At 45.4% G+C, this 27,504-nt stretch overlaps 1 protein-coding gene and 1 long non-coding RNA gene across 2 annotated transcripts in view; one reads left to right on the top strand and one right to left on the bottom strand.

The window, feature by feature from the left end:
• Window positions 1-23,512, bottom strand: part of RFX7 (regulatory factor X7) — a 49,387-nt gene extending 25,875 nt beyond the window's left edge. Inside the window, exons 1-2 of the mRNA XM_064389264.1 lie at window positions 23,134-23,512; window positions 1,765-1,798 (exon numbers count right to left, since the gene is read on the bottom strand). Coding sequence (XP_064245334.1) covers window positions 1,765-1,798; window positions 23,134-23,282 — 183 coding nt within the window. The 5' untranslated portion in view covers window positions 23,283-23,512. The remainder of the gene's footprint in view (window positions 1-1,764; window positions 1,799-23,133) is intronic.
• Window positions 23,513-24,090: 578 nt separating this feature from the next.
• LOC135280884 (uncharacterized) lies at window positions 24,091-27,183 on the top strand. Its single transcript, XR_010347692.1, has 2 exons — window positions 24,091-24,323; window positions 24,425-27,183. It is a non-coding gene; the product is annotated as an uncharacterized LOC135280884 (long non-coding RNA).
• Window positions 27,184-27,504: the final 321 nt, after the last annotated feature.

Genomic DNA, 27,504 nt, shown 5'->3' with positions numbered 1-27,504 from the left:
TTGCTAATTATCTTTTTTGGATTGCACAGTACACAATGATTTCCTTATGATCTCCCAGAAAGTGACAGTATGTGGGAATGTGAGTGGTGCAGTGTAAAAGTTGAAGGCAGGTAACTCTGGACTCTTGCAGGAGCACTTGCAGTCTCAGTGCCCTTACACTGGCTGCTTTCCACAGCCCTCTGCTGTGAGGGACCTCCACACCAGACTATTGCCACCACCTCTGCTTCTTCCTAGAGCTCTCCCTGCTGAACTTGGCAGTCTGTGAACATTTGTGTGAGCTCTGCACACAGGGGCTGTGACTGGTGCTACCAAAGGAGGGATTCAGAGCTGCACAGCCACAGCCTTTCAGTTCAACATGCTTGTAGATTCTTCTGGCAGCTCACAGCTTTCCAAAGCACTTAAAACCACAGAAACTGCTTTGCCAGAATTCAGCTAAATTTTGACTTCCTCAAGCTATTCTGATCTTGGATTTTTCTTTTTAAAACCTGAATAGCATTAGATCTACCTTTGCTAACCTAGAGTGGCTTTTCCACTGTTGACACAACTCCTCTGAACTCATCAGCACGACAGACAAGGAGGCATCTGGAACAGAAAATTAGACCATCAGGACACTGCTGCTCCATTCCAAGTCAAGCCATGGAGACTGCTTTGTGTCCAAGACTTCTCTGCCAATCCAATGGATGAGACCTACCCAATACCCTCAATACAAACTGACAATCCCTACCTCAGTACACAAGGTCCATAAATCTGCAGAACTTAAGGCAAAAATAGTCCTAGTGTAATTCCATTTTCTTAAAACAGGATGCCAAAAGTAGATGACTGGTGAGCCTCCTACTTGTTTACTCCCTCTCCAATGCTACTTAGAAACACCTACCCCAACTGCCATTTTTTTCTACAGAAATACCTGGTGTTAAAAGAGTTTTACAAATGCAGTTTTGCAATCTCTCTTTTACTGCTGAAGACTCACATACAAAATTAAGATCTTAAGGCACCTGCCTGGTGTTCACAAAAGTCAATAAGGAATAAAGGGGACAAAAATTACATTCTGCGTCCCTATTCCCACAGGGTGCATTCAAGAACTTTTAAATAGAGGTTAAATGGGGTCCAAAGTTTGTTTGAAACACAATAAAGCTTTAAATATTATACAACAATAATAGAAACATTTTAAAACAAGACAATTCAGTACCACCTGAATTAGCCTTTGACAATGTGACTTTGAACAGTATTCTTTGTTAGCTCAGCCATACTATTTGATAGTATCCAGATGGCTGTCTATGACACATTTTTGTCTTATCCACTGGTACTTCTGGATGAAGTGCCCAAGGTAGACAGTCAGGATAAGCAATCCCTTCCAGTCCTAAGATTTATGATCTCGAGATTCTGATTTAAAAAAACTTGCAACCTGCTCACTACTAAAACCAAATAAAACCTCTTTCTGAACTACTGCTTCCCAAAAATAATCTCTTATCACTGCCTAGATCCTGTTATTTTAATACACAAATGAAGATTTTGCAATTCAAGGGCCTTTCCTGCTTCAAAAAATTATCTCTCTGCCCTAAGCAGCACAGCAGAGCTAACAGGACCTGCAGTGTTGCACATTTCTGGGAAGGTACCTGAGATGGTAACTCATTTTGATCACATTTAGTGGTAGTACCTTCAAGGGCTGCTAAGGAAAGGCTTCATAATAGCTGTCAGTCTCCAGAGCCATCTATTTTGGTCTTGCAGCTCATTAAATATTGAAAAGCATTCTGGAGTTGTACTTACCAAGATGCAGTCCACTTTAGATTGTACAGTTTTGCTAGATGTGAGGGAAGAAAGAGAGAAGAGAAATACTGAATTAGTCTAAAATCAATGACAAAAATATTACATATTAGAATTTCTATCACTGCATTACAGACTTTATATCTTACTCTGAAATGTCATGCTAGTCTATGGAATAATAGTCAGTTATATTTCTGTAGAAAGTCACCCAAACTTAACTGCTTGCTAGAATTCTTGCTGCTTGAATAAGAACTTTTACATAAGAACTGCATTTTTTAATGAAATACCATTGCAACTGTTATCCCAAGCTGCAGGGCAGCCAGGGTGGATGCCACTACTTTTATTGTAGCTCTTACACAATTTCCAATGCATTTGACTTGTTTATCTGTAAACACAATTAACATCCCCTTCTCCCCATGCTTCAGTAAATCCCACCACTTCAAGGCATGTATTTCTAGCTTTCCAAAGAGCTGCTACAAGGCACAGAGCTGTTATTCCACTGGCAACTCTGGAGTTTTCCAAGTTAGTCTCTCTACCTCCCAGCTGGCTTATTAAGACTACACTGGGTGGGGATACAATTGAAATATGCCAGGAATGACCTCAGTGCATGTGCCAGGGCAGGCAAACAGTATGGAACTTATTATACTTCCTATAAACACACCCATGAGCAGCTCCTGTGTTTCTTAAGGGTGCTGTGCTTCACATGCTTCCTCTGACAGCATTAGTTGAAGGTAGTTTATCACTGCTCTGAAGAGGAGCAGGAGGTTTCCAATACAGAAAATCCTAGCCTGAACATGTACTGAACAAGCATCAAACAATTATTTTTTTAAGTTCAGAGAGCAATTATTTTCCTAGTAAGATAAAACAATTCAATCTCCCTAAATAACAAAACATTTCATGGAAGCTATTTTGCTTTTGTACAGATGCTAAAAAAGCTAGACTAAGTCAGGCAGCTGATCAATCTCCTAAAACTCTAAGTAAGAAACAAGCAAAACAAATGGCTCTAGTGTCTGGTGGTGATAGGAACCAGCATCTACCGTTCCATCAGATGCCCAGAGGCAGGAGTTTGGTTGCCCTGCTTGTTACACCACTTCCACTTTGAAACAAGACAGTCTAAAAATCTGTTCTGTAGAGGCTGCTAACACTGATGCCCCTTCCCATACAAAAATTGCTCAGGTTAGTGACAGAACACAATAAAAACTTTCAACAGGTAAGAACATTTGACAAGTTCACTGAAACAGAGCCCTCAGCAGACATCCACTTCAGCTGACTTTGTGTAAGAGAAGCCATCAGGTGGGTAGAGAGGAACACAAGGAGAAGTAAAGCAGAGCTGCTGGGGATTTTGAAGAACAGGGAGTGCTAAGGATGGTAATATGGAAGCTCTGCCTTGCCTTGGGAAAGATGCTCACATATACTGCAGCAGCTGAAGACGGGAACCTAAATGTCATCTCACTCATCAAAAATCACCATCTTACCAGCAAAGCCAAGGACACCAAGCATGGGAACCTGCTGCTGCTACATGCTGCCAGTGCATCTGACCCAAAGCTGAGCAAATTGATGGGGGCACAGCTGCCCCAGCAGCACTTCTCCACCCTGGACTCCACCACTGCCTCCAACCTCGAGCAAGGTCTCAGTCCCTGTGCTGCTACAGATCAACAGCCTCTCCTACAAAGCACAGGCAACAGGAATCAGGCACATGCACCCATTCCTGTACCCAAAGCTCTTGTGTGGCTCCACATGACAGCTTATGCAGAAAGGGTGCATAAAGGGCAAGGGGATGCAGGGTACAGACACAGCAAACTCAGCCCAAACACAGCCTCTACAGTCTTGGAGACAACACCATGCACTGGGCTTTTCAGGAGAGCACACTCCAGCCAGCACAGCTTCCCTTCTGCCAACCTGAGCACCAGCATGCCCATCTGCATTAACATCTTCTTCTTGCAAAGAGAAAGAGGCAAGTTGCCAGGAGGCAGCTGGGCAGGAAATTCCCTAGAGCTGTCCTTTTATCTCCAAGTATCAGTCTGAGTCAGGAAACATAAACTCTCAAATTTAGTTGAAGCTCTTCCAGTTGTGACCTCTGCTCCTACAGCACCGATCAACAGCACTGAGAAGCTGCAGCAGAGGAGCAATAACAGGGCCAGGAAATTCAGCTTTGCTATGTTTCCTTTTTGTAAACTGGTGGCACAAAAAGGACAGTTGAGTTCATGTCCTCCAATTTGCAAGCAGATGTTGTGCCATTTTAAAAGGCAAAGGTCCCACTGCTTCAGCAGGGGTAGAGTGTGATCTCTATTTAAAAAACAATTTTTCCATCTCCTGCTCCACACTCTTGAGTATACTGGGAGGACATCTTTAAAATTTGTTAGTGGTAAACTGAGGTTTCTTTTTTCCTAACCAGAGCACAGGTAAAAGTTGCTTCATTTTATGTAGCTTGTGCCTAACAACAAAAATGCTCATTTTCCTTCAAGTAGAGGCAATCAAAGTCAAGCAATGGCAACCCTGAGGAATGAGCCCTTTGACTGGGACAGTACTGGCAGTGACCTGAGCACTGCACAGAAACACTCCATTTGGTGACACTGCAGGATACATCCCCAGCACATCAGGAGATAAAAGGACAAGTGACAAAGGTGACAAAAGGACAGACATCCCAGTTACACCTGCCACCTTTGTTTATTTTGCCCCCCTTCTTCTCTAGCAGGACATACATGCTTTGAAAGCTGAAGTTTCATTTACAAGTAAGTCAGTCTGCTTCTGTCCCTGTCAAATGCATCCCTTACCTAATTACTACTGCAATTACTGTGCCTGCAACCACAATCCCAACAACCAGGCTGAAGCAGGCCCTACACAGTACTATTTCTAACATCTGGAGGCCATTACCCACATATTTTTGCTACCCATGAGCAGCTGCAGGAAAGCAGCAGGAATTATGTTCTTTCTAATGAAAATAACCATTTGAATCTATTTGAAACCTAAGCCCCATTGGAAACTCAGAAACTGCACCTAAAGCCCAGAGCCAGCACTGCCCCTCCTGGAGGCTCACTGTGATTCACCCCCACCTGGAAGCACAGCTGGTGTCACTCTCTCCTTCACAGCTCTTCAGGATGACAGTCTCCCTCAAGTAAAACTAGTTCACTTACTTGATCCAAAAATTAATTCAGGCTACTTCATGCAGTTTTATCCAGGACAAGATTTGTGATTCTGGGGGTAGGTGTCTCTTGTGAGCAACAACAAATGTGGCTGCTTTTACAGCTGCCTTGGATTTGCCAACTTCTGCCCAATGACCCAACACAAGAACCACAGAGCATAAAATTTTGTATCAAAACCTTGTATGTGCTCCTCTCCAATAAAAAAATGCAGATACTATCACAACCAACAAGGAAACATTTATTCATTTATTATTATTCAGTTGCCATCCTACTGACTGTTTCAAAGTCAAGACACATGGAATGACTCAAGAGGGACCCTGCTGTACTGTCTACAGCTCCTCAAAAATGTCAACTCTGCCCTGAACACACCAATGCAGATCAATCTGGCCATTTCTGGTCACCTACCCACCAGCCACTCAAAAACATGCACCCAGCTTCTAATAATTAATAAAACAGCAGAGAAAAGGAGGTTTCTTAGGCTGTGCTTGGAGAAGCAGCACAGGGCAGCTCCCTGAAAAGCTGATGTGTCTCATGGAGAACCCCAGACCCTACAACTTCCCAGAGTGTGTTGGCTGTTTTGGGTCTGCAGCAAAAAGTCTTACAGGAAGGGCCAAGACCTCTGAAGGATTCTTGAGGATAAGTTTCAAAGGCTGTAGTGATTGAAGCTTCTAAAGGCTGAAGACAAACTCCTGCAATTATCTTTGGGAGAATGAGATCAGGAGAAATCAGATGAAAGTATTTCCACAAACTGCTCTTCTACCTTCTGCCAAAGTATGCATTTCTGTTTTCCCCGACCTATTTATGTATTTCTGCTCAGAACAGCCCTGACTTGGCATGGGCAGAATGAGGAGTGTGTTCTCTTCCCAGGTGAGCAGCTGAACTTACTTTGCACTGAGGGAGAGAAAGGGGAAAAAAGCAGAAGAATAAGGCAAGGAGATGCATTTCTTTTTTCTAAGTGGCATAAAACCAGATGCTGCCAACCTTCCTCTAATTAAGCAATACTCTACTTTCAGGAAGAGGCAGCTGAATTGTACTGAGCAGTATTGGACTATTGTATTACTAGAAGTGGCAGAATTCAGTTGCTCTGAGCACGAGTACCTCCTTAATGCTGCAAATAAGAGAAGCCATATAACCACAAAGGGTAAGAGAAGCTTTCTGTCTGTGAGAGCAGAAAAAGGGAGGTGGTTGGGAGAAATAAAAGCAAGCCCTTGAATTTATCAGCTACTGCCTGGTTAACCCTCAGCCTTCCCAAAGGCTGCACAGCCCTGAAAACAACCTTTAGCAGCTTTGCAGCTGAGAGCACTCAGCCCCCATGAAAGGCAGCAGCAGGACCAACACTGGGGGCACGGGAACAGCCACCCTGCAGCACAGCTCCTCTCCTGGGACACACATCCCGAGCACAGCACTGATCCCTGGCAGAGGGCACAGCAGCACCTCAGGACATCGCTGTCCTGCTCCCTCAGGGGAGACCCCCCAGCCCCAAAGGCACACAGGACACGGCTCTCACCATCCAGGCATGGCAGTGCACTCACCCCTCAAGGGGAGGAGGATGTAACAACAACTGAGCCGGTTCATCCAAACTCAGCAGGCAAGTGGAGCCACAGTTTGTTGTGCAGAATTTAATAATGGTTTGAGTAGGTGGTCACATGTGGGAAGCCCAGAGAGATTTTTTCATCAAAAGTTTGGTGCATTCTGTGAAATTGCCACAGATACTCTGTATCCCATTCAGCCCAAGACTGCAAATATTTGCACGAACTGAAACGTCCTCCCAAAAACAGCCTCTGTATAGCTGTGCTTCATGGGCTTGGCACTTCTTGGACAACCTAGAGAAAACATTAATTTCTGCCAAACCATAATGCAATTGATGAAAAGAAACCACTTTCCATCACTGCTCATAACTGAGCCTTACATCAGGAAGGCAGGGCTTAACTCCTGACCAGACAGCAAGGGCTCCCCTCTGCAGGGTCCCAGTTTCCAGTACTAGAGTATTAAGTTACATTATTACCCAGCATGCAGGACTTACAGCAAAAAGTTGCAACTAGAATGGAAAACCCCAGCATGCAGTTACTTACCATGGGCACAGTTACCTAGTTATTCACCTCAGACTGCAAACCACCCTCTCTCTCTGAGAGAGAAAATGTTTACAAAGTTATAAAATAAACGTCCTTTGGAAAAACCAAAAACGCACCAGGGATGTTCAGGCCACAGGAAAGTTCTGAGTGGCTCAAGTGCAGCGCACACAACCCTGAGAGTGCATGGTGACACTGCTGCCCTGGCATTTCACTCACACCTGAAAACAAGCCTTCCACAAGAGAAGTATACCCAAGACAACGTCTGCCAAAGAAGGAGTGTCTTGTCCACACGTCCTTTCAAAAATGACTGCGACCTGAAAAGCCTCCATTTCCCAGTGCACCTGCTGCTCCTCAAACTGCTCGGAATGGCGAGGGGCACTCTGGAGGGGCTGCTCCTGTCGGCAGCAGGAGCACACCAGCAGCCCTGCCAGGCATGTGTCTCCAGGCACAGCAGGCATTTGGGTGGTGACAGCACCCAGGAACTCCTCCTCCTCTGAGGTCCTGCTGCCCCTTTCCCTCTTGCAAAAACCCACTTCAGCTCCCAAGGAAAACAAGTCAGAGTCCACTACAAAATACCAACAGCGACAGTTTTGGCAAAGTCATCTTTCTGAAAACCTTGTTAAAATAGGGAGGGTCATTATTAAACTGACCACATACCCTTTTGGAAAGATTCAGTCTGAATTCCACTACTCTGACAACATCAGGTGACATTAAAAAAAAAAATCTCTATTTACTCTGTGTGCTGTGAGGAACCACTCAATAAAAGGATTACCAACCCCATTACAGTAAGTGGTACTATCAGAAAGGTACTATTATCACATCCTTACCACGACAAGCACTGTGTCCCAGCAGTGCCTGCAGCAATCAGCCCTTAATTCTTAATCTTACTGAATTAATGCTTCTCTTTCTTAGACTAACAGCTCTAAATATATCTTTATATAACCTTCCACTCAGAAGCACAAAGAAATGTTAAACTGGAGCCAAGGATCATCTAAGGAGAAAATTATGAAACAGCCGCCTATGTGTGCTGCTACTCAATTAACATCTTAACATATGCCATGTTACATTGTCTGGCTTGGCTCACTGTGATAAAGAAGTAAAATGGCTGTAAAAGCATTTCAATTAAATATTTAGAAAGCAGAGCTGCACAAGGTTGAAACTTGTTTGAATTGGCAAAATGACGACTATCCATACTGCTCAGCTAATGCCGTACGAGCTCCAGCCCAGGGCACCGAGAAAGCAAAGCACACCCCAGGCAGGGCCCTGCACCCCAGGGCCACGAACCCCCTCCCATCCTCACCTCGCACCCCCGGGCGTGCAGCAGCCAAAATTCAGGAGGCTTCTGATGCCACCTAGGGGCTCTGTCCCTGCCTGCACTGCTCCCTGCCCCGCGAGAAGCCAGGGTCCTGCCCCAGACACCAGGCACTTGAGCCTCGCACAAACACAGCAAACAGGCAAAACATTTAAGGCAAGACAAATTAGGTCTTTCAGGATTCAAATGCAGATATATTTTTATTCCATATAAAAGCCACAGGGACCACAATTGCATCCTAAAAGCACATGAAGTATCGCTATTTCCCTGAAGTATAAAAATAGAGGAAATGCAGAAAAGTGTCCAACTCCCAGGCCTCAAAAAGTAAACAAAGCGAGAATTCACCAACTGGTAAATATTGTCTCTTTCGGTCTGAAAGCAGATCCTCCTCAATCCCAGGCAAACCCCCCTTCTCAGCAAAACCAGGAGGCAAACGCTCAGCAAGCCAATAAAACAGTGCAACAAGAAGGGTGAGCTGCAACTACTTCACCCTCCCTGTAACCTAATCCACTCCTTCCACTCACCAGAGAGAATCAGCTAAACCAGTTTTCCATCAGACATAAGAAAGAGCAATGCTATATCACAGTGCTGAAAAGCATAGTGGTTCAGCATGCCTTGAAGTTAATGCAGGTTAAAGTGTGTCAAACATGTGACTTCAACACTTGTTACTAAAATAAATGCACTTAAAATAGTTCATAGAGAATAAAAATTTAATCCCTTCACCATTTCTGACACTATGATCATTTTATGAGTATAAATAATGCCCACTATACAAACAGCTGAACAAAGAAGGAAGATGAGACTGCTAATGAAATGCCCAAGTCTCAAATGTAGCCCATTGTAATGAACTGCCAAGAAATAATTAGCCAGCAGACATCAGAATACCTATGTCTGAAACGTAGGTCTATAAACATCTCTTTCTGCTCTCTGAAGAAATCTAGTTGTCTTCAATTCTAAAGGCTTGTTCCACTATTCTTAAAATAACTGGGAAGAACTTGCAACAACCACACACTGCCAGGTGCTCTATTCCAACAAGACAGTCATTTAAGTTACTGGGGTTGGGGGTTTTTTTACATTTATTTAAATTCAGTATATTGCCATAAGTTACTGTAATGAACTCTGAGAAGAGACAAAGAAAATGCTTTTACACAGCTCTCACCCTGGTTCTTTCAGCACTGCTCTGAATTAAAATCAGTGCATATTGTTACATTCAGGCAGGAGATTCTTTTCCAAGGATGCAGTGCCCTCTGTACAGGATGTGAGAAGATAATATGACTTCAGAGGAGACACATCCTGTATTTATTACTAACAATCTACAATCTCAAAAAAGCATAATGAAGAAAGATTATTTCAGAAGAAATTTCATTTCAGGAATGTCCCACTGAAAGCAGAAAGAAGGAAACAGTCACCAGACATGCAGGTTTGTGGCTACAGAGCAAATCATCCATTGCAACAACTCGCGTATTCCACGATGAAAACTGCTGGGTTTTGAAACTAATTACGAAAAAATAAATCAACCTTTGGTTGCTTCACAATCCAATCTATAGGTAGCCAAGAGATCTGCTGTGCTATTTTCAGCTGAGGTCATCAGAAGCCCCATCACAACATTATTACTTAAGGGTCTGAACCGGAGGCACTGTAAAGCCAGCTGTGAGACACTGGGATTTTACTCCAGCTTTTGTCCCACGTGGCTCCAACAAAGGATGCCTAGTGAAACCAAGGGGGTGACACTCCTCAGCACAACTTAAAAACCAAACAGGAAATTCAGTGCATCTATAATACACGTGCACAAAATTGTTTCTCTTCCATGCCTGCAGAGCCAGCTAGCAGGAAGAGGAAGGCAGCACCTTGCTGTGCATCACAGCCTGCCACAAGTCACAGACCTGGTCCTCCACTGCCTTTCCCTTGGGAAATGGTGGCTACAGACACCCGATGGCAAAGCAAAACAGTATTCAGGTGAGGAAGTAGGAAGAGTTCTACACTCTGCTTACAGGTAACACACACCCAGCAATGTACAAACCTGCACAGTGCTGTGTTTACTGCACATAGCTCAGAGCTCAGCTGAATCCAAGGGAACAGCTCCCAGTGTCAGCAGCTCTGCAGCAAGGCTTTCCCAGCACACGTGTTTCCCAACGCTGGCACAGGTGCCTGGATGGCAGATTTAAGCCTGCTTATAAAAACTGGGTTTCTTCTTCTTTATTTCACATTATTTCCTTCAACATTTTCAGGACCCACAGCTATCCTAGTTACATTCTCTTAACAGAGAAATTGCTGCTACTGGTTGTACCTTTTTATTTCCCTATTCGTTTGACACCCAGGGGCTGTCATCTGGTTTGCAGTGCCACAACCCAGTCCCATCCAAGCTCTTCTGTGGCTTTATCCTAAGGGAGCAGATGAGACCCCCCTGTCCTGCAGAGCCCTGCAAGCAGCCAGCAGCCAGACAAGTGCACACAGCCATCCCCTCCCCAAAACCTGCAGGGCCAACAGCTGCAGGTGTCCCTCTGCCAGCCTGGAAATGAGCCCCAGCCTTCCCAAGAAGCTGCCATCTCGATACTCCCTGGGCCTGGCACACCCTGGAAGCAGAGGAGCAATCCAGGGGCTGCCCTAGGCCTTCCACAGACTCTGCACTGAGGAGACTCAGCTTAACCTGCAGGGTTTCCCTGGCACACTCTTCGTCCCTCCTCCACGCCACAGATATCCTCCTCCCCCCTCCACATTGAACAGCTCCCCCATAGGTATCAGCCTGTCCTTCTGCAAACAAATTCAGCTTTTATCTAGCCCTCTCCTGCCAAGGCTGCTTGCAACATCCTATTACCCCTGCTTCTGCCCTGATTTCTGCACACGTGCATTCCTCCTTCTCCTTGCTCCCTCTTCTCTCATGGCTGCCCACCACACAGCTCCTCTGCACCCTTTTTTCCACTTGAGGAACCTGTACCCGATTGCTGACTCCCATGGAATGCAATTCTTGCAACCTCTTAGGTTTCCCTGTGCTGAGTAATGCCCTGAGTATCTACATGCACTCTCCAAGCATCTGCCTACTAAAAGGGTCACTCACTTCTTTCCTGCTAGATGGGCATGGCTTCACTACCATAGGAAAGGCAACTTCCCTCCAGCTTGTGCCATGTTGCTCACTGGCACATCCCAGAACCCTCTCCTGTCCTTGACTTTACCATCAGGTGAAAATTTAAAGCTGGACACATGCAGGATGAACATGGCACTGGTGCCTGATGGTGACCATACAACCTCCCATTTCAGAGGGCTCCCCCTTGCTCAGCTTCCACAGGTTCCTTCAGGCATCCATCCTCCAGCCTTGCACCCACACCAAGGCACTTCTCACTCACCTCTGCTCAGCAGCTTCAACCCACTCCAACACAGAAGCTCTCTGGTCTCTGCAAATAAAGAGCTGCAAGTAGCCAGAAGACTCTTGTCTATCTCAAAGGTCAGTTCACTAAATGCTAAAGCAGTGTAACTCATCAGCTTTCCATACTCTGCTTCTGGGGGTGAGAAAAAACTAATCTATGTGGCACTTTTAAAAATGGTTTTAAACCCTGAAGTAGGATCTTTAGTGGGAAGCGTTACAAACGTGCTACTCCAATTCTTAAGGATTTTATGAAAAGGAGTTTAAACACAACTGCACTCACTCCTAGGTGGAAGATTAACTCTGTCAACAGGTACCTTCCATGGCCCTGCAGGGCAGGACTGGCTGCTCCCACCTGGGTCACGTTTGCCCCCCTCAGGCCAGCCCAGCTCCACAGCAGCAGCACAGAGCTCCAGGGCAGCACTGCAGAACCTGCAGTGTGGGGCAGGCCTACACCATGCACTCCACCCCACACTGCCTCCTTCCCTGCCACCTGACCAGCATTTGATACCCCACAACTTCAGGGTTCAGTTCTCTGTCCTCAGAACAGGGAGCAATGTGTGCAGCCAGTTTGTTGCCTCACCGTCCTACTTCTACAAGCAATGAAGGGGACAGGACCCCAAAACCTAACAACTTAGCCATTTTCTTCTCAAGCAAGACACCTGCTCTGCAGGCACAGCATCATCCATAGGCATTTTGATAGCTATTTCAGAAGTTTTCATATTGTCATGGTGTTCTTTTGAAAATGCAGCAGAGGGCATGTGACCTGTCCTAGTACAAAGTACTGAAGCCACAGGATGAACAGCCACAGCCACACAAGCCACTGAGTTTAGCACCCTATTCAGACAATGTACAGAACACCTGCATGGATTCATTATTCATAGCATGTATATCCTAAACATCCCAGGGAGCTGCACAGTTACACCACAACTTATTTAGTAAAAGAGTCCAAACCAGAAAAGGCTGTGCTTGATTAAATCTAGATCAGATTTCAGAAAAGCTGCACTAAACTTCTGACTTTCCAAAAATCATAACAGCACAGAATTATATTTCAGATGTATGCAGACAGTTCTACAGAAGTACTCACCAGGGTAACAGCGCTGTTGACATTTACCTGTAGGCTACCACACGTTTTCAGCATCTAACAATCCACTGAATTATGCTTCTGCAAAAGTCTCATGCTAATGGTACTCACAATTACTTGTCTGAGGGGTCCTTCCAGAAGCAGACATTGTTTAAGAGCACTACAGAATTGACTGGTCTGGATTTTCATTCCTGTGAATCACATCATGCGTAAACATTGCAGCGGGCGAGCAGATGTCTGCATTATGAGAATGAAAATGCCCTTTCCTGATTAGTAACACAGTTTGATTTCAATTTTCACAGTGAACTATATGCTGCTTTGCCACTCCTTTGCTCAGGAGCTGAACTAATCAAGCCAAAACTGCAACTCACCTTTCTGAGTTTGACAAATTCCAGGAGAAGACAACACACTCAAGCTATCTCCAGATCCTACACTGGGCCTCAAAGCCTACCCTTACCACAAAGCCACTGCTATTTAAAGCACTCAGCTGTAACTAAGAACTTCACTAAAGTGACAAGAATCACTGTGAAGTAACAAACAACAGTTATTAGTCCTGCACTGCAAACACTTACCCATTGCAAATATTTTCACCCTGAACAGCTGGAGCTGCTCACCGAGAGCATCCCAGGGTACACATGGGTGACTAAGTGTTCATAGAGGGGCTTCCACACACAGAACCATGGAGCTAAGTGGTGGTTTTCAATTAAGTTACAAGTTTCACCAACTTGATTGTACAAACCATAGCAATTTATGAGCCCACAGTCCTACCCCCTCCAAGAGAAGGAAGCTGCTAGCAAGAAAGATGCAGTCCATGCAGACACGCTCCATGAAAGCCAAGTGGGGACTGCCTAAACTCACTGGTACTAAACAAAACAAAGTATTTTGTTTCATGTCTATTCTTAGCCTTAGAGCTCAAGGCTATGATCATTTTTTTAGCTGCTATTAACCAAAAATTGAGTATTCAGAGTGTATTCAGGCTTGGATCTACAGGGTAATCAGACACCTGGCTTCTACTCAGAAGTTACCAATAACAGAGAGGTGTCTGGATATCTTCATGGATCACAGAATTAATTATACAGGTTACCAAATCTTAAGGGTCAGCATTTTAGCTTTTTTTTTTTGCATGATAAAATGATGCTCAAGATTAATTTTTAACTGAAGATTCACTATAAACTGCATTTAGACAAACCTTTGTCCAGCGTAATTAAACACACACAAACCACCAGTATTTCCAAATATTTTAATTGATTCAGCAAGCTATCTCCCAAAAACTAACAGATTATGCTCAAAATATCCTTTTCCAGGGATATTTCTTGCATTTTAAAACTATATCTACGATTCCCATTTCACTCACTTGTTGAAGGGAAGAGGCAAATACTTTTCCCTCAGCTGCCATTTAATTTCACAACTTTTTCGGAGTCAGTGATTGAACTATACCACTGGAATCAAGCATAATGAAGGTAATGCTGTAGAGCAGGCTCCTGGAGCCAAAAGCAGGCTTAGCTCTTCAGCAAAATGTGGTTCCAGGTGTGCCGCTTCCAATTACTGCCACTGAGTAACTTAACTGTCTTTTAAATATCAACTAATTAATTTCACTTATATGGCCACTAATAGCAACTGTAGGCCCTCATGATTTACCAAGCCAAAAAGCTTAATACAGAAAGAAAATCAAACCATAAAATTGACCAATCTTTTATACACCCTTAATGAAAGGAATTTTGTCACACTTTGTCAGACCTTGGATAAAAAGTTTCTGTGGCATAGTCTGACTCCTGCAAAAATAGTTCAAAATTATTTTTAGCCTTTTCTTCAGACAGTCCCATCACAGCAGAAGGAGCTGCAGCTTTCACCAAGGGCTGGCTGGCCTCACAGATGCCTCACCCACAGGCACCAGGTTCCACAGAAGCAGCACAAGGAGAGCAGAGCAATCAGGAGCTGGCACAAAGCATCTGCACCCAGCTGGAGGGTGACACCAAGCACCAGGGAGTACAGCTCTCCTGGGCACAGCACCCTGGGTGCTCTTCCCAAGAAACCACTGCCACACACCCTCAGCACACACAGCAAACTGGTCCAGCCCTGACGCAGACACCTCGAGCCTCCATTTCTGACTGCCTCCACATTCACACAGGATCCAGAATCGCCTTGCAGAATTCTCCTCCTGATTTAACAAGGACCCAAGCCTCTCAAGTACTTTCCCCCAGTGAACTAGCAATAAAACTAACGTGGTTCTGAAAGAAGGAGCTGTCATATTTTTTCAGAGCAGATTAAAAAACAAGACTAAAATTACATCTACAAAAAAAAATTAAATAAATGTTAAAGCTTTACAATTTAGAGGTCTTCAATGAGTTACCACTTGTGGTACTAAGTAACTTCCCAGTCTGTATTTTAATGCAGCGGTGGTTCTGAAGAGGAAGGGAGAAGGCACATGGGAATATTTCCACTGAAGTCACAAAGACTACTCCAGGTATTTTCAAGTGATTTCTAAACATGAGCAAGATGGAGGTAAGGCAAACACAGGAGAACAAACTGCCCATCCTATTATCCAGCACACTTTTTTTACACACTAATTTTTGTTTGTCTAAAGGACGCTCATGTTGATACTTACAAGGCAACCTCATTCATACTGAGAAAAAGTTCCAACAGTTTGCACTGCTGACCACTTTAAAAACAGCATAACCCACTTCTTGATAAACAAAGCCACAAACTGTAATTTCTACTGCCCAGTGCAATCTTCTTCACCCACAGGTGTCCCAACAACCTCATAATGGCACTTGGGAATTTCTGACTGAGAAATAGAGATTGCCTGCATGCAATCTGTATCTGTGAGGCCATCCATCATGGACCTTGACATTTAACCACAAACTTTCTCTCAGGGGGAGATACAAATATGCCTCATTTAATAGACAAGTTCTCCCCAGGAACAAGACTTTCTTCATAAACTTGAAGCACCTGAGAATGGGCAAGGGCCAGCACTCCCAGCCAGCTCCAAGGAAAAGCTGAGTGGGACTCCTGTCAGTGGAGGAACACGGGGACACCCCCAGACAGCCAGGGACACATTCCTGCCCTGGGGCAGGCAGGTGCTGCCCTTGCAGGGTGGCTGTGGGTGACAGCTGGTCACAGAGCCGTGGGACAATGCCACTCACCAGGTGCCACCAGCCAGAGCCACCCCATCCCCACTGCGGCAGCAACCCCGGCCTCCCCACCCTTTGAGGCACGGTGTCACCACAGCAACCACAAGCAATTAAAAAGAAGCCACAAGGAAAATATTTGGGAAGTTTTGAATTTTTTTTTTTTACCACTGTCTTAATGACTAAACGTTCAACAACACAAAACACTGGGCAGCTTACTGAGAGCCTGTTGATGGCACAGCAGCTGATAACAAGCATCCTACTTGGTGAGAGATAATCCTTTTTCCATTAAATCAAGAAAGCATTAAAATTGAGATACTGGCTAACTCCATTTAGAACAAAACAAAACAAACCCTTGAAATTCACAAAGACCTAATGAAACACCTCAAAACATCCCACCACTTCCAGAATTTTTAGATTTAGGGGATTCTTCTCACTGCCTTGAAAACACCAATTTTTGCTGGCCTTTTGACAGGCTCTTTCTGGGCGACAGTGCACTCACTGCTTTTTCACCTATTCAATTTACCTTTTGAATCACCTGCTGATAGCTTTGTAACACAGTCCAGCATTCTACCTGGGCTGCTGCAGAGGGAGGCAAGGAAGCTACCTCCCTGCCCTCATCACCACAGTTTAAAAATAAAGAGCTCCTTATTTATATATGAGGTTTTGTAATATTAGATATTAGAAAGGCTTGAACCAAAAATACAAATTTGGATCCTGATCTGAATTTTGCAGCTCTGGCCCTTCTCCAAATACTTCTGTTTGGCAAGTAGCTGAGTAGAGTAACAAGAGAAGGCAACATACATAACTTATGGGATCTGTATAAAAACATTAAGCTCAACCCCTGCTCTCAAAACTATACACACACAGAGAAAAAGACTAACAAAACCACCCCAAGCTCCAATTAATTAGAAGATTAATCAGTGCTTCAGTATAAGTCTGATCACCCCAACCTGAGCAGTACTGTCATCTCACCCAGTTAAACTACTTTTTCTGATTAATTTGTACAGTATCCAGAAACTTTTAGGGGGAGTTTCCAAGTGCTCTTTTCAGGTAGAGATCTGGATTCCTACTTGCCAGTGGCATATAGACCCATGTAAATAATGCAGAACTTTCCTAAATGGCAAGCAACCCAGCTACAGAGGCCTGGGATGACAGCCCTGCAACTCTGTGCTTATTAAGGACTCATTAGAACTGCACTGAACCACAGTGTCACACCGTCTGACTTGCTTCAGTGAAGAAACTCCTGCAGTGGAAAGTAAAATGTTTATGAAACAAGGAATTATGTGTGTTTGATGCTGTGAAGTCAACAACTGCATGTACCCCAAAGCATTCTAAATGAACAACAGTAAAACTTATCCAAATCTTTTATTACTTGAATAATGCTTCCCCCCCAATATAGTTTTTTAGATTCTATTGTTTCAAGAAACACAGACAAACAAAACCCAGAAACAAGAGTGCAAAACCCACTCTTCCTAAAAGCAGGTTTATAAAGACCTTTTTTCTGCAAAGCTATTCCCTCCAACTCAGAGCCAGGATACTCAATAAAACCTCAGCTCCGTTCTCCAAAGGTTACATAAAGGTCACCATTCATTTTACTCAGGTTTATTTTCTAACCTTGTAAAAAGGCCTGCAGACCAAATTGGCCTGCACACCTGCTGACCTAGAAACTGCACCACCGTGGTGGCCGTGCCCCGTTTGGGAAGCTGCTGCTCCTGCCACGCCGCTGGCACCAGGCTTGGCCAGCAGCACGGGGATGCACTGCAGCACCAACTGCACGAGCTTCTCAGCCTGCTTCTCACCCTGCCTTGGATTCCTTGAAGGAATCCTTCTGGGGGGCTTCCCCACAAAAGGAGTGTCCTGCACACAGGAATGCGCAGTGACGGATAAAGGGGTACCTGGCTCTTGTTCAGAGGAGTGGAAGGTTTCTGAACAACCCAGGCAGGCCATCTCCAGGAGAACCAAGCTGAGAAAGGGACAAATGATGTAGGATTTATTTTGCCCAATTCATTAGTTCCGCACCACAGATGGTTACACCCTGGTTTAAAATTTGTGTGCAGTCAGAGAATTCGGCACATGAAGTGATGGGATGGATTGTTCTATGGATACATCTTCCCTCACCTCAGAAATGCCTTTTTTTCCTCCACAATAACTACGTGGGAACTTGTACAGAACCAGGTGGAGTGAAATGAAACAAATTCCACTTTCTGTTCCTATCCATTTGGGGAAGCAGAGTGTGAAGGAGAATGACAAGCTGCTAAATGCTTTGCCCAAGGAGGGGTGACCTTCCCTGAAATCACCATGAACCACTCTAAATTACAGTCCAGAGGTCAATTTTTTCCTATGTATTTGACTGCTTATACATCACATCAGGAAACACATTCAGGACAGGCAAACCTTACCAAGACTTGGAATCACTGGAGCCAAGAAGCCAGGGAAAACTGAGTCAGTGACAAGAAATCTCTGCAGTTTTACACTCTCATCATCTCTCAGCTAAGGGGCTCAAGGTTCTTTTTCAAAGCAGGTAAACACACTTCTGATGCTGCATAGATTAAGTGAAGTAAGTGCAGCCTGTACACCTGTCAATGACAATTTGATTTTCCTCACAGAAATCAGTAATCTGTCATTAAAGAATTATAACCTGTGTTTTCCATGAATTAATCAGGAGGAAGGGGAGAATGATGGCAAATACATTTTGGGCTGGGGGCACAGAATAACCACAAGTACTCTGTAATCAGAGGAAATCTGGAGTTCTCCCAGTTTTAACAGGCTACTTAACAAAATACTGAAGGTTGTGTTAGAGGTTTTTTCTCTTACTTCAGGTCTCCCTCTTCCAAGCTACAAGAGAGAGAGAAAATGCAGATGGATTGATTGACACATTAGTCCAACCTGATCCAAGAAACACTTGTTTTAAAAAATTACATAGAGAAATTTCAAATGCAAAAGAAAACTACCAAAAAGGTATATCCATCTGCATTTGCTAAAAGCCTGAAACACATACCCCTTAAGCTTCCCTCTTCATTGCCAGGCATTTTATTTAAAATATCAAGTCAATCAATATTAATTTTTATTTAAAATATCAAGTCAATCATTTTTTCTGCTGACCTAACTATACAAATAAGTAGCAGTTCCTATTATGAAAAATCTCAATGGCATTTCCCAAGTTGCAGAACATTTGCTCTGCCAACAGCTAAGTGATGATCCACGCTTGCTGACAATGCCTAATGAGGAGTGATGGATGCAACTGCAGGAGGGAGCAGGAATGTTTTAAGTCATAAAAAAGAATGGAGCCTTCCAAAGATTAGAACCCATTGGTGTTACAATCAGCTAATCTGGTTTTCTAGCACAATAACAAGAGCCCAAACGTAGCAAGGGCACAATTCACCTCCTATTCCTCCTTCAACATGAGACAAACTGGGCATCAGGACACAGTGTCAGCACTGCCCATATTTGCTCATGTGGTTTTCCAATACAACTTGTAGCTAGAAGAGTGACTGGAGGACAAAAATTATGGGTCTGAAACCCACAGCCTGAAATGGCTGCAAATGCAGTGCTTTGTGTCTGCCTGGTCCTCAGCTTGGTTTACACATGAGACACTGGGGCGGAGAAGGAGAGAAATTAATCTCTCAAGCAGAATTGCTATATTCAAATCCTAACAGATGCCTTTAGGACAAAAAGAGCTGAGATGCAGGCAAGGTGAAAGAAGCTGGGGCCAACCCATGCACAGATGTAAGCACCAGATTACTATTTACAATGGTAAACAAGTGCTCATTGCAGAACCATCACTAGCCATTTGCAACAGTGAACAAGAAAACAAACCTGTCTGCTCCTTCAATGTTCACAGCTACTGGATTTTGGATTAATACAGTGAGCAGAGGGATTAAATTGCCTAAAACTGTTGGTCTTTTTCTTTTATGCCAGCGATGACAGACCCTCAGCTGACACCATCCTCCCTTGGCCATCTCTGCATCTCAATCCTCGTGCCACGCTGCTTTTACATCCGTACTTCACTGGCTGTCTTCAGCTGCAAGACATTCCTTGGCAAGTCAATGTGATACTGAGGAGACTCTGTCTTCACCACCATATGTTTGGGTACAGAAACATCATATACAAATAACACACATTTGGTAATACAGCACCCTCACCCAAAGAAATGAGTGAAACCCCATTAGTCTATATGCTCAGACAGCTGACTAGGGAGGTTTTCCCGCCTGGGGCTCCAACGTCTGGACAAAAATCTATTAATAAATATGAAAGCTTTAACGAATCGAAAGAGAAATAAAAACAGGCAGACTAAGGCCCAGTGTCCAGCGAAGACCAGGGCAATTTACAAACCCGCCCATGCTGACACTAATCAGGCAGGCTGGGCTCCCAAAGACGTGTTCTCCCTGTCTAGACTTCTAATCCGTCAATGGGAAAAGACATCCAGTATTATTTCTGCCCGCTTCACCCACACCGTAAGAACACATCCAAGCGCCTCAGCAGCTCACACACGCAGCACCAAACAAAACCAGACATTTGCTGCATGGGTTCCAGTGGGGCAGCAGGACACAAATACAGACAGACAGTGATGAGCTTCAATTACTGTAACCAAACAGCAGTTAAATACCTGCATATGATGTTATAATGCAAATAAATACTTCCTGATTTGTCTTTAAGCACTCTTTTATCTTCCCCTCCTCAGCTCAAACTAGTGGTCACCTTATATGCCAAAAAACACCCCAACAAAAAAAACCCCAAACATCAACAGACTGGACACCTAAAAAGCGTATTTTTAAGTCTTCAGTACCTATACTGACCATTCCTGCAAATGTAACCAGCAGGGCTTAAACTATTGTTTCAATTTAAGGGACTCCACATGCACACAATTACTTAATATGTTTTTGTCAAACTACATTTTAATTTAATAAACAGAATAAAATAAGTATGAGTTGAGATAATTAATAGCTCATTGTCCCACTCGTGGCCTGCATCAGTCTCTATATTTATATTTGTCTGTGAAGGGGCAGGACAAGCACAGACTTGTTTGTGATCCTCAAGTCCCGTATTTATGTAGCTGCTATATTTTGCTATACTATTTTCACTGACAATACAATCCGAACACTGAAACCTTTTAAAAAAACAACCAAACAAAACCAAACCTGTAACAAACACAACCAAAAGCATCCATCGACTATGTACAAACACGTGCAGGAAAAAAGGACGTGGAGGGAGAACAACAGAGAAGAGTACTGAGCTGGATGTGCTAAACCTGCTGGGAAGCAAAGGGGGAACTGAATGCACCAACCTGCCAGCACATGCAAACTGCACGGCAAGGGAAGAGGGGAGGAAGAGGAGGGAAGGAGAAAAGAGGAAGAAGCTCTGCTCTGCACATTACACCTCATTCTGTTACAGCAGGCACTGCCATTTTCAACCCGGCCTTCCACAACCTCTCCTGCTGTTTGTCCATCACCAGCACTGAGCAGAGAGCAGAGCCCAGTGTGCCCCAGTTCAGAAGGAGACTTTCACTGTTTATTGGGGCACAGTGTGCACTGCACAACACCCCCGGCAGTGCTCCTCATCCCTGCTGCACCCAAACACCCACCACATGTCCAGGAAGATGGGAATCCACATTAAACTCCAACCTCAAAGGAAGACTGCTTGATCACAACAGAGAAACATAAGATTCTCTAAAGGAAATAAAAGGTTTTCTCATTTAAAAATAACCTTATCTTCAAATGCTGCATTTCAACCTGCAGGGAATGGATGCTGCCTGAGAGCAGCAGGGAAGTTGCAGCCCGGTGCAGAAGCAGGAAGCCAGGAGAGCCCTGTGGAGGTGAGGAACGCCTGCAGTGCCAGAGACAGGGCTGGGAACCCTCTGCCGGCCACAGGCACCTGGCACCAGGCAAGCCCCTGACCCCGGGCAAAACGCTTCATTCCTTTGTACCAAACACAGCTTGGGCTATTCACCAAGTTCACCTGAATCAAACTAGCAGTTTTCATTTCGGAAGGTAACCTATGCGCTCTTTTCCCTTGAAAAGAAAAGCCACAATAAAAGCAGAGGTTTTACTTAGTAGCCATTTTGTCTTCAACTTGGACATGATACCTCCTAATCTGAATGCAATGTAAACATGCTCTCCGAGGCTCATTGCCACACAGCACGTTCATGCAAAGAGAAGGAAACGTGAAAAGGCCATCACTAAATACCATAATAAATTAGCAGGTGTGAAGATTTTATGATCCAAAAAGACAAAAAATTCTGCAGATCACATTCCTTCTCTAGGTCACATTGCAGAGAAGACCAAAACAAAAGGTAGCAAGTGTGGATGAAGGAGAATGAACTATTATTTACCGTTTAAATAAATAAAAACAAAACAACCACCATCCCAATAATATAAGCAATTTCAGTATGCCATACAATAAAAAAAATCTGAAGGCAAAATTATATTTAGATTCTCTTTATTTTCTAGCGACATCCATTCAAACCACACAATCTAACTGTAATATGACGTAATATGCAAGCTTGATCAGTATGATTTTATTGGGATGAGCTTATGTATAAAATACACATGGTGTTTGTGTATATAAAGGAAAACCTTACATGAGTAACCTGTATTTACAACTCCCAACTTTCAGTACTCTTTACCAGTGCCCTCAGCCAAAAGCAGCTTTTAAAAACGTACATAAAATACAAATGCTGCAGGTGACAGCCTCTTGCAGATACTAAAAAAAAACAAAAAAAACAAAAAAAAAACAAAAAAAAAAAAAAAAACCAAAAAAGTGCTCTATTTGCACCAACCTAAACTCGGTTCACCTCCTTCCACCAATACAAATGAAATAAAATTCTTAAATAAAATGCTGATTTACTAAGAAATTGAATTTTTAGGGAAAAAAATCAACAAAAAAAACCCCGGGATTCCTATGCAGAAACTTGAAAACCATCGTGAGCTCCAGCCAAAACTGCATTTGAACTGCCTGACTGGGACCTCAGAAGAGCAGAGCTCTACAGGAGGCTGGGCAATCGCACCCTTCCAGCCCAGCTCCGCATCCCCCGCCGCACCGCGCGCTCATGTGCGCGCTCCGAGCGCCGCGGGCCGCGCAAGATGCGCGGGGCGGCAGCGCCCGCGGCAGGTGACCCGAGCCCGCCGCAGCGGGGCCGGTCCCGCCGGGCGGCAGCGGCCGCGACCCCCGCCCGCGAACACGCGTGGGCTCCGCGCTGCCGCACAAAGGGGCCGCGCCCCCCCCGCGCCCGCGCAGCCCCCGGCCCTTCCCCCGCTCCCCCGGCCCGGCCCTTACCAGATGGAGCTGCGGATCTTGTGCTGCAGCGCGCTGGCCTCGCCGCCCTGCAGCCCCGGCACCAGGGCCGGCAGGGCCCCGCCGGGCGCGGGGGTGCCGGCGAGCCGCCGCGGCGGCTGCCCCCCCTCCGGCTGCTGCTCCTCGGCCATGGGACGCGAGCGGCGCTGGCCGCACTAGGCCTCTGCCGCAGCGCTCGAGTGAGTCGCCTTCCCCCGCTGCCCGGGGGACATCACGGGCGGAACCCGTCCCGCCGCTACGCCGCAGGATGGCGAGCCCGGCCCGCGGCTCGGCGCATGGCGCCCGGCCCCCGCCGCCCCCGCGCAGGGTCGCTCCGCGCTCCCCCGCCCCGCAGCAGCACCTGGCCCGGCCCGGCCCGCCCCGCGCCGCTCCTCGCCCCGCGGCCGCCGTGCCCGCCCGGCCGCCGAGTGCGCAGGCTCGGCGTGCCCGACACACGGGCCGCCCCGCGCCGCCGCCGCCGCCGCCGGGGAGGGGGCCGGGGCCGGGGCCGCCGCTGGGGCCGGGGGCGGCGAGCGCAGGCCGAGCGGGGGGGCGGCCGCTCCGTCAGCCCCGGGACCCCGCCGCGGTGGGGAGGGGGCTGCGCTGGCCGGAGCGGGCCGGCGGCGCAGCCCACACGTGTGTGTGCGTGTGTGTGTGTGTGCGTGTCCGTGTGTCGCGGCGCACGCCCCGCGCGGCACACGCCGCTGCCCGCTGGCCGGGCGCGCCGCAGACACGTGAAGGCGCTGCGGCGGCAGCAGCATTACATCAGCTGCGGCACCGCGGCCGGGCGCGCCCCGCAGCCCCCGCGCCCGGCCCGCCCTCCGCCGCCGCTCGAAACAAAATAACAAGTGCCGCCGAGCTCGCATGGCGCTGGGGGAGTCGGGCAGCCAGGCAGCGGCACGGCGGCGCTAGGCCGGGCCAGCGCTCGCCCTCAGGCTTCCTGGTGTGTCCCCTAGATATAAGTGGGGCCGCGTTGCCATTAGTCCCGCCGGTCTTTACCCACAAACCTTCTGCAAAAACATCTTCCCAAAATTTAAATTGTGCGGCTACCGCAGCTGCTTTCTCTGAACTACAGGCGCAAGCCATATTTCTGCTCCTTGGGATCGTGGCTTTTAATGAAAAAAAGCCAGAGAAACTGCACAGCCTGGGATGGTGGACAGGTGAATACCTAAATTCAAGGACAATGATACAAGGTGACCATTATTAAAGTCATTATTAGGAGTTGGACTCGATGACCCATGTGGATCCCTTCCAACTCTGGATATTCCATGGTTATTGTTTCTCTTCCCTCTAGGGTTATGGTAACAAAGGCTGCTCAAGCTGCCCCCCTGTTGCCCCTCTTTTCCCAGCCACTCCAGTTCTGGTCTGTTCCCCCTGGAGTTCACACCTGGGACTCTCAGCCCACCTGGCAGGGGCATGGACATGCAGGTACCCTTCTGACAAGGATGCAGTGACTCCCCAGCTTGTGCTGATCACAGAAAATGTGGGCTTAAAGGTGACTAATAATATAAATATACACATGGAGACACAGCACTGCTAAATTTAGGGGATGAGCATTTTGTCATCAACCGAAGCAAAGGCCTTTCAAAAATAAATATTTGCTTACGTCTCCACTGCTCCGAAATGAGAACATTAATGGCTATGACAATGATGGTGATCTTCCCCTTACAAAACCTCTCAGAAGAATAAAAAAACCTAAGCTTTCTCATTTCCTTATTAAAAATGTTTTTTAATGATAATTGAAAATTTCTGAAGGTCATTTAAAAATAATGAATAAAAGTAAAAATTTTAATCAGAAAAGTAATCAATTTTAAATCCTAACTGCTATGCTTTTTGCAAGAAAACTACATCAGTATGCAGGTAAACTGGCACAGGAAGACAAGGGTGAATGTCCTTAGTGATATTTTTTATTTTTGTGGCAATTTCCACCTAATAGCAACTGTATCAACACAGCCAGGGTTGCTGTGTTGAGATCTTTTGTTGGGCTCAGTCACATCTGGCTGATCAGAATTTAACCCATAAGGATCCAAGCCATAAAATCATTCTGGCCAATGCCTATGTATTGTCCCAGATTGAAACTGATGGCTCTACACCTCAGAATAAGATGTATCAACAGATGTGCACCATGTTTGCAGGAGCACAGACCATTCCAATAAATTGTAAAAAATACACATGATTTCAGTGTTGCTTTCAGTCTAAACCAGCAGCTGGAAGACAAGTTTTTTATTTAGTTCCTCATTCATTTAGGTCCCAGACATGTCCTTTTCGTCATGTTTATTTACAGCTGTATGGGCATCATGTGACCCAAAAAAAAAAAAAATAGTCACTACTCTTCTGCAAAATCTGCAATACCATGCCAGGCTGGCACCCACGTGCCACCCTGAAATCACATCAGGTGTTTTAGGGCAGAACGGGATTAAACTGGCACAGAGATTAAACAGGTGAGCCAGACTCCCAGGTTGCATTTTGGTGGTCAAAATGGTCCACGGGCTTCCAAAGCTATGTTTATGCTCCCATATCTCACTATCAATCAATTGTTCTATAAGAAATACTTTAATTTTTTTTGTCTGTGAGCCTTTGGTGTGAAGCCTTCCAAGAATAAGCCTGTTATTGCCGGGTTTGAGCATCAGGCCCAAAACAAAATTCCACAAAAGCCCAAACTTAGATCAGGGTCTTGTTTTGCATAAAGAAGAGATTTCCTTCTCAGGCCTAGCACAGGTCTGCCACGTGCCTGTTTCCACACCGAGCGGGGCAGTCCTGCCCTTTGCACACTCACAGGTTGATCAGTGGGGGCCATTTGGGCTGCCTCCCACACAAGCAGCTGAATTTGCCTCGTGTTTCCTACAGGCTCATGCACCAGTGCAAAATGGGCAAAGATGGTGGCAGCTCATGCACAGTTTATGTGGCCACGTGTAACTGCAGCAAAGAACAAACAGATCCAGAATTACTGTGTCATGCTCAGTGCTGACAGAATTAACTTGGAGATACTGAAGGAATTATTTAACTTCTAGGAGATGAACAGCTATGAGATGGACTGACTGGACATCTCCAGGGATTATCCACCAAGGACCACTACAACCATCTGCTGGAGTTCTTGTTGGTTCTGAAAACCATAATTTGATGCAGACATTTAGCTCCTGGTGAGCACTGTATAAGAAACACACCAAAAGTAATACATATGAGTTAATTTTAAGTCCCCTTACTGTAAAGAAAGACGTGTGAAAGTTTAAGCATGTCAGAAATGAGACTAGTGTTGGCAGGACCAGGATCTTTCCTGATCTTCCCCATTTTCCAAATATCTGCCCTTGTGGAAGAGCACAGCAGCTGAACTGTGAGTAGGTGGGGGCTTCCTCTCTCCTTCTGCAGGCAGATTTTACTTGTCAAGAAAACTGATGTTGTTGTACTAGTGCTAAAATTCATGTATTTTCTAACTCAAGAGCACTGCAAGTCTCCTCTGCCGGACAGACATATTCATCCGAGGATGATGTTCAACAGAGAATGAAAGAGTGTTCTGGAGAAAGAGCTGGCTGTCTGCAGGAGGATGACCTCCACTGTGCAGTCCTGACACAGGTGGGAGCCAACTCCATTTTGCCAGGTTAATTCCAAAAGCTCTGTTTATTTTCCCTCCATTTCTGGAGCTTTGGATCTAACACATTCCCTTTCTGTGGAGAAAAGTTGTGCTAAAGTACTGTCCAACCTATTTTCCAGATTTTCTCTGCTGTAGTTCAGCGTGGCTTTGTTTTGTTTTGTGTTTTTTTTCCATAATGGATTGTGTCTGACAGTTGGGGAATACAGTGTCTCTCACTTTCAGGGAGGAATGCCTCGCTGCCCTTTCTCCAGCTGGCAGCCAGCACCGAGGGGAAGGTGCTTTTCCCACTCTCCTGTCCACAGAGAGGGATCTGCTGCCTCTTGTCTAGCACAGGGCCAGGGACCTGCACGCTCGGAGGTATGAGCCAGATAAATTATGAAATCTCACTATCTTTATCCTCAAGACAAACATGAAGCACATTCTCTGAGGATAATTGACTTTAAAGGTTTGCTAGAAAAAGACACTTCCCAAAAGCTTTAAACGCCAGTTCAGTGAACTCCATTTTGATGCCTTTTTGCAACTCTCCTTCCCCAGGGATGCCTGTCTCTGTGTATCCTGAGCTATGCCCAAGACATTTCGCTCTGGTTCTGTTTACTTTCTTATCTCCATTCATGTGTAGTATCTGTAAAATCAGAGTGCAATAACTAGTAATTCACCTAACAAATTTTAATGAAAACTTCAGCTTTTATGATATTACTAAAGGGAAAAAAAGAAGAAAAAAGAAAAAAAAATTTTAAAAAGCCAGTTTGCCCAGCTTCAAATTCACATCATTCCAGCTGACAGAA

This window comes from Passer domesticus, chromosome 14 (assembly GCF_036417665.1).
Source record: "Passer domesticus isolate bPasDom1 chromosome 14, bPasDom1.hap1, whole genome shotgun sequence".
Classification (NCBI taxonomy): Eukaryota; Metazoa; Chordata; class Aves; order Passeriformes; family Passeridae; genus Passer; species Passer domesticus.
The sequence above is the reverse complement of the archived record's forward strand: the minus strand, read 5'-3'. Positions and strand labels throughout refer to the sequence as shown.